The sequence below is a fragment of the Candidozyma duobushaemuli genome (genome assembly GCF_002926085.2).
Source record: "Candidozyma duobushaemuli strain B09383 chromosome Unknown A_B09383, whole genome shotgun sequence".
In the NCBI taxonomy this organism is placed as follows: domain Eukaryota; kingdom Fungi; phylum Ascomycota; class Pichiomycetes; order Serinales; family Metschnikowiaceae; genus Candidozyma; species Candidozyma duobushaemuli.
The window spans coordinates 2,296,833-2,307,514 of record NW_020289901.1 but is presented as its reverse complement, the minus strand read 5'-3'; the positions used below and the strand labels follow the sequence as shown (position 1 = coordinate 2,307,514).

Below are 10,682 nucleotides of genomic sequence, written 5' to 3'. Positions count from 1 at the left end.
TTTTCATTAATTTGTGGCCAGGAGCTGATTTCGCAGCCGTCTATCAAAAGCATCTAATAATTCAGTTTTCTATTGATTTTAGAAAAAACAATTATAAATAAATGGTAGAAAAACAGTCGATGCCCAAAGAACTTTGCTTTTCACTTCAAAAATCCAAGCTCCTTGCTGCATCGTTTTTGTCTTTCTCACCCACCTTCCTTTTTCTCTCTATTATCACCACTGCGACTCATCTCACCTCAACCACCATGCCAGAAAAGACAACCAAGAGACCCAAGGTCACGGCACTTTGCCAGCACTGCCACGGGCGCAAGGCCGTTATGAAAAGGCCAAAGAATCATCAAAAACTCTGTAAAGAGTGCTTCTTCCTTGTTTTCGAAACTGAGATCCACAACACCATCACCAACGCTGAGCTCTTTTCCAGAGGCGAAAAAGTCGCTATTGGTGCCTCCGGAGGTAAGGATCTGACTGTCCTTGCATCTGTACTTAAAACTCTTAACGAGAGGTATGACTACGGCGTCCACCTCGTCCTATTGTCTATAGATGAGGGCATCAAGGGGTATAGAGATGACTCTCTCGCCACCGTCAAACGTAACAAGGACCAATACCAGATGGATCTTGAGATCGTATCATACAAAGACCTTTACTCCTGGTCCATGGATGAGATCGTTGCCTGCGCTGGCATGAGAAACAGTTGCACATACTGTGGAGTTCTTAGAAGACAGGCTCTAGATCGTGGAGCCGCCCAGTTGGGCATTTCGCACGTTGTCACGGGCCATAATGCTGATGACATGGCTGAGACAGTGTTGATGAATATCTTGAGAGGTGATACCGCCAGACTAGAGAGCCTGACATCCATCATGACTCAGTCGAGCGGCCTGCCGATCAAAAGGTCAAAACCATTCAAGTACTCCTACCAGAAGGAGATTGTGCTCTACGCTCATTACAAAAAGTTGGACTATTTCTCCACAGAGTGTTCATACGCCCCTGAGGCCTTCCGAGGCACCGCCAGAGAGCTTCTCAAGTCCTTAGAGGCTGTCAGACCTTCTTGCATCATGGACATCATCTACAGCGGAGAGCATTTAGCCTTAGCACCAAAGAAGAAAAAGAAGACAGTTGCATACAAGAACAAGTCAAAGGAGAATATGGAACAAGAAATCCGTCCGGATGGCACTGTTAGTCTCAAGACAGACGGAAACACTTGCGAGAAGTGTGGCTACATCACGTCCAATAAGATTTGCAAGGCATGTGTCTTGCTTGCCGGTTTGGAGAGTAGCAGGGCTAAAGTGGGTATTGAGGATGGATCCAAGGAAGGTCCGGCGAAGCTCACTAGAACTCTCGAGCAGTTAACATTCTGAACATGCATTACCAGACAAGCATTGATAGAGCTTTGGGTGGTTTGGTTTAGGAGACGAACTTTCAGCAAGTCTGAATATTTATAGGGAACAATTGGATATTGGAACAAGATAGATCTATCAAACAAGAACAGGATACTCGTAGAAAAGAGTGCTTAAGAAATCCACTAGCCTAGCCACACTACATATAGCTGGAATTATTTTTATTAGGAACCAGGTCCTATCCGCCTACTGCTTTCTATAGATGTGGGCAGAACCTGCCTGGTGGGATGGGAACACCAAGGACTCGGCAACCACGGTGTTCTGCTTTCTAGAAACGCCAAAGACGATCACCTCAGCAATGTCCTCTGGTGTCAATGGCTCAGTGCCCTCGTACACCTTATCAGCGGCAGCCTTGTCACCGTGGAAACGCACCACACTGAACTCAGTCTCGACTGCACCAGGGTCCACCTCCAAGACACGAATACCGGTGTTGATCAACTCCTTACGCAAGGAGTTGGAGAAGAACTTGACGGCGGACTTGGTAGCACAGTAAATGGCTCCACCAGGGTATGGTTCTCTACCAGCAATGGAACCGATGTTCACAATGTCACCGGCATTCTTCTCCTTAAAGCGAGGAATAACGGCTTGTGTCATGGTAATGAGTCCCAAAACGTTGGTCTGCAACATGCCGTTGATGTCATCGGTGGCAATGTTACCCACCTGGTCTCTACCCAAGGCCTTACCAGCGTTATTGATCAACACATCAATGTCAGAGAACTCCTTTGGCAAAGCCTTGAAAAAGGGGTCAATTGTGCTGACATCGCTAACGTCGAGCTTGGCAGTGTGCACCTTGATGGGCAGGTATGACTTGGTCAACTCGGAAGCCAACTCGGTCAATCTGTCTTGTCTTCTAGCAGTCAAGATCAACTTGATGTTACCATTGGCGGCAGAGGCGAACTCTCTTGCGGTAGCGGCACCGATACCGGAGGAAGCACCCGTGATAAGCACAATCTTATTAGCCAAACGTTCAGCAGCTTTAGTTCCGAGAGACATGAGGAAATAGTGGTTGGAGTTGAGCGAAACCGGGGTAGGAGTCAGTTTCCGCGCTTATCGTTTTGAGCCGTGCACGCCGCATATGATACCGTCTAGGTACTTCGAAAGATCCACTGGATGCTGCTTATATCAAAGGGCAAGAACGTCTTGGATATCACCTATGAATAAGGCTGCTGCAATTGGGCTCAGCTGGCCATGGATTTGAAAGTTTCGTTGTGTGGCTGAAGTAAACCAGGGTTCGTGCGGCTGACCGTCTCTGAGGAGAAGAATTAGCACTTGCTTAAGCTAACCACTTGGGTAAATTGAAACTATCAGAATGTCCCGTCCTAAAAGGTGCAGTGTGATGGGTGTGACTACGATAAGGTTTGAAGATTGAAACCTCCTGCATATACTAAATTCTTGTATAATCCTTTAATAAAACCGCTTTATTGCTGTTATCTATAAAACTTTTGACTTTTGAAACTTTTACCTGTTTATGCAAGTTGAGAAAGTGTGGCTGGTGAAGTGTGGTTATCTGATCTCTGATCTAAACCTGCATATAGTACCACACCTTCTTTGCAGCCTTCGATGTATTTACGATGTGCATATGCTAGCCTTATGGCTCGCCAGTATGTGCAGGGGATCACAATAGCCAAAAGATAAGGAATCTTTATTACAAAAATCTATACAGGTGCCCGGAGTAAATAGAAATAAAAACCAAGCAACAAAGTCAGCGAGAATTACTCACAAAGTAGATGGCATAACTAACCTCGACGCATTGCAAGATACCAGATCTCGCGTCGACGTCTTTTAAATGTGAATCGAGTCACTCAAGGAGTGAAACGTTGATGCAGGGGAGGCACAGTCGAATCCTAGCCCGGTTGGTGTGGAAGATGTGGTAGGAGTAGCAACAGGGCTGTTTGTAGATGGTGTTCCACTGAAGCAGTATGTGCGCAACAAAGCTGCGTAAGTGTTGGAATTAAACTGGGTCTCGTGGAAAGCACCCACAGACCGTGGTGTAGAGTCTTCCTTCAGTTCTTGGTGAGCGGGCTCAGGTGGTGATACAACTTGCTCTTTCAGCAAACCCGAGGACTCCAGTGCCGGGGGTGAAGTAGCCGTGCGAGATTTGTACGACTTGGAATACTTCGGCCTGGACTGTGGCGTGGCCCTAGGTGGTGGGGATCCAACATTAGTTGTCGATAACGACTTGAACAATGGCACGCGCTTGTGTTCATCCTTCTTCACACTATTGAGTTTTGAAACCAATTCAGTGTAAGGGACGTTTGTCTGGCCAACGTTGTCACCGGTGCTCTTGAGGTTATCGAGGAAATCAAACGAGCTGTGGATTTTTGCCTTTCTCGTCTTTGGCTTGGGTTTACCGGTAGAAGTCAACGTCACGGAGTAGTTCTTAGTGTTGTTGTTGTCCCAGAACGTAGAGCCAGCAACGCAGTACTTAATGCAAAATTGAGTGTTAATGGCACTAGGAAGTGATGTGAGTGGAATAGTGAACTTGAACTGATCGTAATTCAACAGGGAAAACAGTTTCACGTATTGCGCATTATTGTAGATGACGGTGGAATGCCAATCGTTGAAAGTGATCTTGATGCTAAGGTTTTTCTCGAAGGCCAAGTTCTCGCACATCACAGTAAGGTTCATCAGTTTCTTGTCCAGTGAAATGCAAACGCTCTGAAGGTACACGGGGGACGAAAGCTTGTCGTAAATGTTTTGCGGAGGAGTGAAGTTGGTGAAACTGATCTTGTACTGGTGCTGAGGAGCGGAGCCGAAGAAGGAATCCAGATCCAGATCGGAATCGTCTGAACCGAGAGACAAGTCGGTGAAGTTGCTGTTGTTGGAGAAGTAGTCTTCGACATCGAAGTCATGGTGCGATGGTGACCCCAAGGGTGTGTTTTGCACAGATACAGCAAGCGGTGAATCTCTCCCATCAAATGTCTTGACGTTCTCAAGGCGGCTGGCGAAGCGAACCAGCTTTGGTGAGAGCAGGGAGGTGGAGTTGCACTTGTGTAGTTGAGGGAGCTTCAATGAGGATTTGAGCTTGCGCAACGGAGGCATTGTATCGGAGGCCGAGCGGGGCTTCTCCGAACCAGGAGAAGCTGCCTTGGGAAGTGCTTGTATTTCCTGGACAGGATCTTTTTTTCCGACAGGTTCATTGTTCTCAGAGATGAGCACCTGTGGCGTAGCAGCCGGGGTCTCTGGAGTGGTTGGACCGGCAAGAGAGGATGGGATAGCATCCAAAGGATCAACCCCCAGTGGCTCCCAGGCAGTCAAATCGGGGCCAGTCTGGAGAAGCTTGTGTATGTGTAATCGATGTTGTGGACGGCTTTGGGCGGTGTTTTCGGTAAAGTAGGCGGCGCCGATGCCAGGAGCAAGCCACGAGGTGACGTCAGAAGAATAGTGTGGCATGGTTGTCTCTGTTTATGATTGGGAATGCCCACGGGTCCGACCTTGTGCTGGATTTCTGGCGCAGCCTGCTGCGGCTCTTGTTTGAAGTAGTCTGCCACCGCAAGAGTTAAGGTGGACATTTACAAAAAAATTGTGACAGACTAGAGGGGTAGGGATATAACCAGAGGTGCTGGTGGATCGTGGTGGAAGTGGGAGCGGTCTTGGAGTGGAGGCCCTTTTTGGAGTTTTTTTTTGTGAATCGGCGCGGGAGCAGTGGTTATATATTGGATGGAGGGGCAAAAGTGCAATTTGTTGAGCGAAAAAGAAATGATCAGCTTATGGGCGCCGCATCCGGATAGTGCGGCGCGAACGTATGAGATCACTGAAAACAAACCACTCGAGGGTAATTGTGCAGCTGGAGCCGATGAAAAAATTGAATTTGCTGAATTCTGCCTTCATTGGGTTGAAATCTGCTTATTGTTGAAGACCAGCAGGGGGTTCTTGATGCATGCATACCGCGACCACAGCGGCTCATGCAGCTGCAGGAGGGCTGCCCATGGCACCATGCAGTCCCCTACAATAGGGTCGATGCAGCTCGGCATGTAAATGTCTTGTAATCTTCCTACGCCTCACAATATTTTTTTATGGCGCGTCCTGCCAGCCTTGGAACCCCCATTTCGAGGTGTTTTACTGTCCGAGGAAATGGCTGAAATTTCTCGGAAAAATGTTTAACATCCTTAAATAGGCTGGGTAATGCTGGCCAGATGTGCCGAATATCGGCACCCCAAAACCGGACGCCAGTTTGCCCGAAACCGGCCAGCTAAGGTCTTTGCCGGTCAATCCGGTCAAGGTCCGACCGGTGGTGCCATTGCAGCCTCGAGATCGGCAGCCTCGAGATCCGGCCGTGACATACCGGGTCTTCCATATCCGATCTTTTTTTTTTTTTTTTTGCCTGCCACATCCCAACAACAGATTACGTAGGTTGAGATTCTCATGAAACTTGACTCATCTTGATACTGAGGCTGTTATTTTTGTGCCACAACTTGATATGTGGTTGACGCCTCAATACACAATAGGGGGTGAGATCTCCGAGTATCGAATACGAACTTCTTTACACTTCGTTTACGAAATTTGGGTAAATACATTCTTCTTGCCCCTATCTAACCTACACAGTGTCGTCTATTAAGCCTAGGCGAGTGGAAGCCTCAATGCACAAAAGTGAAAAATTGTGTGAGGCCGACTACAATGTGATGTTTTTTATTCAAACATCATTCGACGCCTCATGAAGCTGATTCCATTCCATCCCCTTCTGGCAATAGTTTTTGAAGAAAACTCCTATAATCAGCTTTTTTCTGGCAAATCGGAGTTTATTTCATCATCAACTTCCTCATCCTGGGTAATTTATCCTCTTTGGCGCCCTCGGAAGTCGCGCGGCGAGGCTTGAGTTCCATGCATCGACACGCTCTCTCCAGCTAATGCCCCACTCCTTACCCCATCTCCTCCACAGCCGTCGACGAGCCGCACTTACCGCAGCAACCATGACGCCCAATCGGGAAATATCACCCGAACCCTGGACCCTCATTTGTGTATCGAAAAAATATCAGTTTCAAAAAACTCCGAATATTATGTACGTTTGAGTTGCCAAACCGAATAATTTCAATGTTCCATATGTACAGACTGCAGGGTGTGCTCCCTCGCCCCATTTCCCGAAACTGCTGATAAGAAACCTTAGAAAATTTTAGCCCCCGGTGCGGTGCGCCCTCATCGCACCCTCGTAATGTATATACTTTTTTTTGCACCCATTTCAGCCTGAACCTTAATCCTAAATGAGCACTTTTGTTTCAGTTCCAGAAAATGGGTTTTTTTTTACCACAAAGAAAAAGCCTACATCGGAGTTCGGGCTTCGGCTATCAAGTTAACACGACCCGCCCCTCCTTGCCAGTGCTTGCTATAAGTCCTTCTGCATTGTACGACGGCCGAGCCAGCCCTTCAGAATTTACAATTTGTGCTCTTTACATCAACGGTTTCTAGATCAACTTCTTGTTCAGTTGAAACTTTATATTGGATGTAGGTTTGACATCAGCTGAGCGCAGATCTCGATGCCTCAGTCTTTCGATTTGAAGTTTATGCTCCAGAAAACGTAGATCTTGGCTAGGTGACTCGCTAATTGTTGCAGAGACATCATGGAGTTACACCTCACCGTTGATGCTTCCGCTTTGAGACATGCTGCTGACGTCTTCTCCTGCGTTCATTAGTTCGATCTGCAACATCATCACGCAATTCAATTATCCACGGAAACATCAACGTCAACCGAGGCCTCAGCCAGGTACCACGGAAGGCACTTAAGTTTAAGAATAAACGCTCAGGCTTGTTATAGCCGAGCTTTCCCCCATACAATAAATGCAGCCTTTTGACGTAACATGCCTATCTCAAAATATACCCGCCATACCTATCAACCCCAAACACTAGCCTCACGACGACATGGCAAAGTTGGTTGCTACTGGCCACAAAAAATCCCCCGTGGGAACACTAAACGGAACTTTTTTTTCGAAATCACCAGCTATTCAACGCAATTGAAACAGCCCATGCTGCGCATAACGAAGTAAGGGTCCCAAAACGGCGAGAATTTGCGCGGGCACAGATACCGTTTGGTTGCTTGCGGGCACAAACACGATACCGTGCTTGAACGAGCTCGAGATTTAGCATTAGCTGCTTTTCTGGCCTCGGGTAACGAGCGGTTACATCCGGATTAGGCCTTGGCAGAATCTTCCTTCAATGTGACAATCCTGTTCAAGACAACATCGTCCCCGTTAGAGTCTTTGTCCATGCAGAAGTAGCCGATTCTAAGGGCCTGGAATCTGACGGTCTGAGGGCCTTCAGTTTCATTGATGTTGAAATCAGAGCCTTCGATACCAATGTTTAATGGAGACTTCTTGACAATTTCGTTGAATCCGCCAGCCTCGATGATTGAGTCCTTGAAGACCTCTTCGGACTCAGGGTTGATGTCAGTCAAGAAACCGTCAGGATGAGCGCTAGGGTTCTCACTGGTGAACAACTGGTTGTACAATCTGGTCTCCTTGATCTTCTTGACATTGCTCTCACCCACCCACTGGATAAACGTCTTGGGCTTCTTCTTGGCGTCCGAATCGTAGTTCACCAACAACTTAGTCACCTTACCAGATTCATCTCTAATAACCTCGTGCACGGAAACGTTATATGGAACCTTCATCAAACCAACAGGCTGGCCAGGTGCCAATCTGAAGTATTCCTTGTCGACCTCGTCTCTGTAATCGGAACGGTCGATGTAGAATCTCTTGGTGAACTTGAGCTTTCTAGTGCCAAGCTTGTCCTCGGCACCAGGCTTGAATGGAATTTCAACCTCTTCGACAAAATCCTCGTCCACGTTCACCACCTCACACAACAATGGCTCCAGCAAAAGCATCAATCTAGGTGTGGTGCTGTCAAGGTAGGCTCTAACAGCACTCTCGAGTCTGACAACCTGGATATTAGTGGTGGCAGTCGTCACACCCAAAGTGTTGATAAATGACAAAATGGCTCCTGGAGGAACACCACGACGCTTGATGGCTTCCAAAGTGTAAAGTCTAGGGTCATCCCAGCCTCTCACGTGGCCGTCGTTGACCAACTTGGCGATCTTTCTCTTGGACAAAATCGTACCTGTGATGTTGAGACGACCGTATTCTCTCTGGGCGGGTCTATAAACATGCAAAGCGTCACACAACCACTCGTAAGACTCTCTGGATAAGCGGAACTCAGTTGTGCACAAGGAATGAGAGATGTTCTCGAAGGAATCAACCAAACAGTGGGTGAAGTCATAAGTAGGGTAGATCTTCCACTTGTCACCGGTTCTGTGGTGAGGGGCGTTCAACACACGGTAAGCGACGAGGTCCCACATTTGAGGGTTGGGGGATTGGATATCCTGTTTCATACGTAAAACAGCCTCACCCAGCTTGTAGTGACCGTCTCTCATTTTTCTGAACTCGGTCAAGTTCTCCTCCACAGTACGGGAAGCATATGGAGATGGGAATCTCTCACCACCCAAGGTTCCATCAGCCTTCAAGCCTCTCTGGGCCTTGACCTCCTCGGGAGTACAGTGACAAACGTAAGCCTTTCCAACCTCGATCAACTTCTCGGCCAATTCGTACAACTGGTCAAAGTAGTCGGAAGAGTAGGTGATCTTCCAAGGCTCGAATCCAAGCCACGACACCATGCTCTTGATGGAGTTGAAGTAAACCTCCTCCTCGGCTTCAGGGTTGGTATCGTCAAAACGCAAGTAACAGTTGCCGCCATGGTATTTAGCATAGCCAAAGTTCACCATGATAGCCTTGGAGTGACCAATGTGAAGGAATCCGTTTGGCTCTGGAGGGAATCTCGTGAAGACCTTACCCTTCGTGAAAGCCAAGTGTTCATCCATCAATTCAGGGAATGCCTGTGGGTTCTGGCCTGGCTTGTGCAACTCTCCCAAGAATCCCTCAGTGTACATGGATCTCTCCTTCACCGGCTGTTTAGTCTTTTCGGTCTTGGGTTCTTTCTTCTTCTTCTCCTTTTTGACCACGTCTCTTTCATCCTTGGGGCCAAAAAGCTCCAATGCAATTTCATCCACCACAGGCTTGAAGTCAGTTGGAGCAGCCCACTTCAAAGCAGGAATCTTCTTGGCCTGGCCCAAGAGCGAAGGAACACCAGCGTATCTTCTAGCCAACACATCCTCCTTGTTCTGCTCAATGTAGTTTAAAATCTCCTTGCGGACGTCATCCTTGGTGATCTCAATGCCCACACCGGATACCTCGTTCATTCCTTCCTCAGTAGCGTCGTCCCCTTTGGTTTTGAGATACTTCACAGCTTCCTGGATCTGGAGATTTGTTTTGAGGCGTTCATCAACAACAGCCTTTGTAACCAAGGAACGGTGCTTGGGGTCAAGTCCGTCATTTTTGGCCAAAACGGCCAAGTTGTATAAAAGACTGAGCTTCTTCTCATTCTCGCTAGTCACCTTGCCTTCGTCTAAGACTTCCACAAAAGCAGCAGAGGTCTTTGCATTTCTTGCGTACTCCTTGGCTTTGGGTGCAGAAAGCCCAATGCTCTGGAATCTCTCTATGAGCTCCTCTGAAGACATGATGATTCTGATAGATGATATATGCAAAACTGAGCTGGGATTTTTTTTTTGGTGAGTCTTGGTGAACCTTTGGTTTGCGCACGACTCTCCCTAGGGCTCACCTTTAATGAATGGAGTCATAGAAATTGGCATATAGAATTCAGGTTGGAGAAGGCGCAAGTCTACAATAAGAATCTGTCTCAGAATTTAATGGCGTATAACTCTGTGTAAGCAGACAGAGGATCCCTCGGTGGGACCCCCGGCCCGGTTTGAAACAACCCTCGTCAATTCCCCGGTTCTACCCCCGTTTGACCCACTTCCGAACCCTATATCATCACTTCTCCAAACCAGGCTAGCCTGCGTTGAATTCCAACCCCTTTGGGCGGCCCAGCACCTCTCCGCAATCGCCAGCCCCAACAAGACTACCCCATGTCTGTACTGCATATACACCTCGTTTCCACGCAGCAGCCTCAGAAAGCCTCTTGAAACAATGCATCTCCTGCGTCGCCCAAGATCCTCCCAACCATTCACACCCAACAGACCCTGAAACAAACCTTATCTCATTGAAGTATCCGATCTTTTTATTCTTAATAAAGTATATTGAAATAAATTTCTGTGCTTACGTGTGGGGTTCATGCGCTTTAGCCGCACACTTTTTCCCTACTCGCTTGTTTTATCTGTGCCATGGCCTAATTCTGAGAACGGAATCGGTCTCGGACCAAGTCCTCCGTATTAGGAAAATCCCTGCATTACTGGCTGAAAATGTCTCTAAAGCCTAACCAGCCCAGCCACCCATTTACGTATTGCCC

General features: G+C 47.7%; 4 protein-coding genes across 4 annotated transcripts; 1 reads left to right on the top strand and 3 right to left on the bottom strand. All coding sequences in view use genetic code 12, as the record gives it.

The window, feature by feature from the left end:
- Positions 1-245: 245 nt before the first annotated feature.
- On the top strand, positions 246-1,355 carry CXQ87_001065 (uncharacterized protein; the record flags this gene model as incomplete). Its single annotated transcript, XM_025479615.1, has 1 exon — positions 246-1,355. The coding sequence occupies one exon, from the start codon at positions 246-248 to the stop codon at positions 1,353-1,355; it is 1,110 nt and encodes a 369-aa protein (XP_025339088.1).
- A 225-nt stretch (positions 1,356-1,580) lies between these two features.
- CXQ87_001064 (oxidoreductase) lies at positions 1,581-2,387 on the bottom strand (the record flags this gene model as incomplete). Its single annotated transcript, XM_025479614.1, has 1 exon — positions 1,581-2,387. One exon carries the CDS (start codon positions 2,385-2,387, stop codon positions 1,581-1,583), a length of 807 nt encoding a protein of 268 aa, XP_025339087.1.
- Positions 2,388-3,176: 789 nt separating this feature from the next.
- GAC1 (protein phosphatase regulator) lies at positions 3,177-4,787 on the bottom strand (the record flags this gene model as incomplete). The annotated part of the gene is made up of 1 exon (XM_025479613.1): positions 3,177-4,787. The coding sequence occupies one exon, from the start codon at positions 4,785-4,787 to the stop codon at positions 3,177-3,179; it is 1,611 nt and encodes a 536-aa protein (XP_025339086.1).
- Positions 4,788-7,515: 2,728 nt separating this feature from the next.
- On the bottom strand, positions 7,516-9,894 carry GLN4 (glutamine--tRNA ligase; the record flags this gene model as incomplete). The annotated part of the gene is made up of 1 exon (XM_025479612.1): positions 7,516-9,894. One exon carries the CDS (start codon positions 9,892-9,894, stop codon positions 7,516-7,518), a length of 2,379 nt encoding a protein of 792 aa, XP_025339085.1.
- Positions 9,895-10,682: the final 788 nt, after the last annotated feature.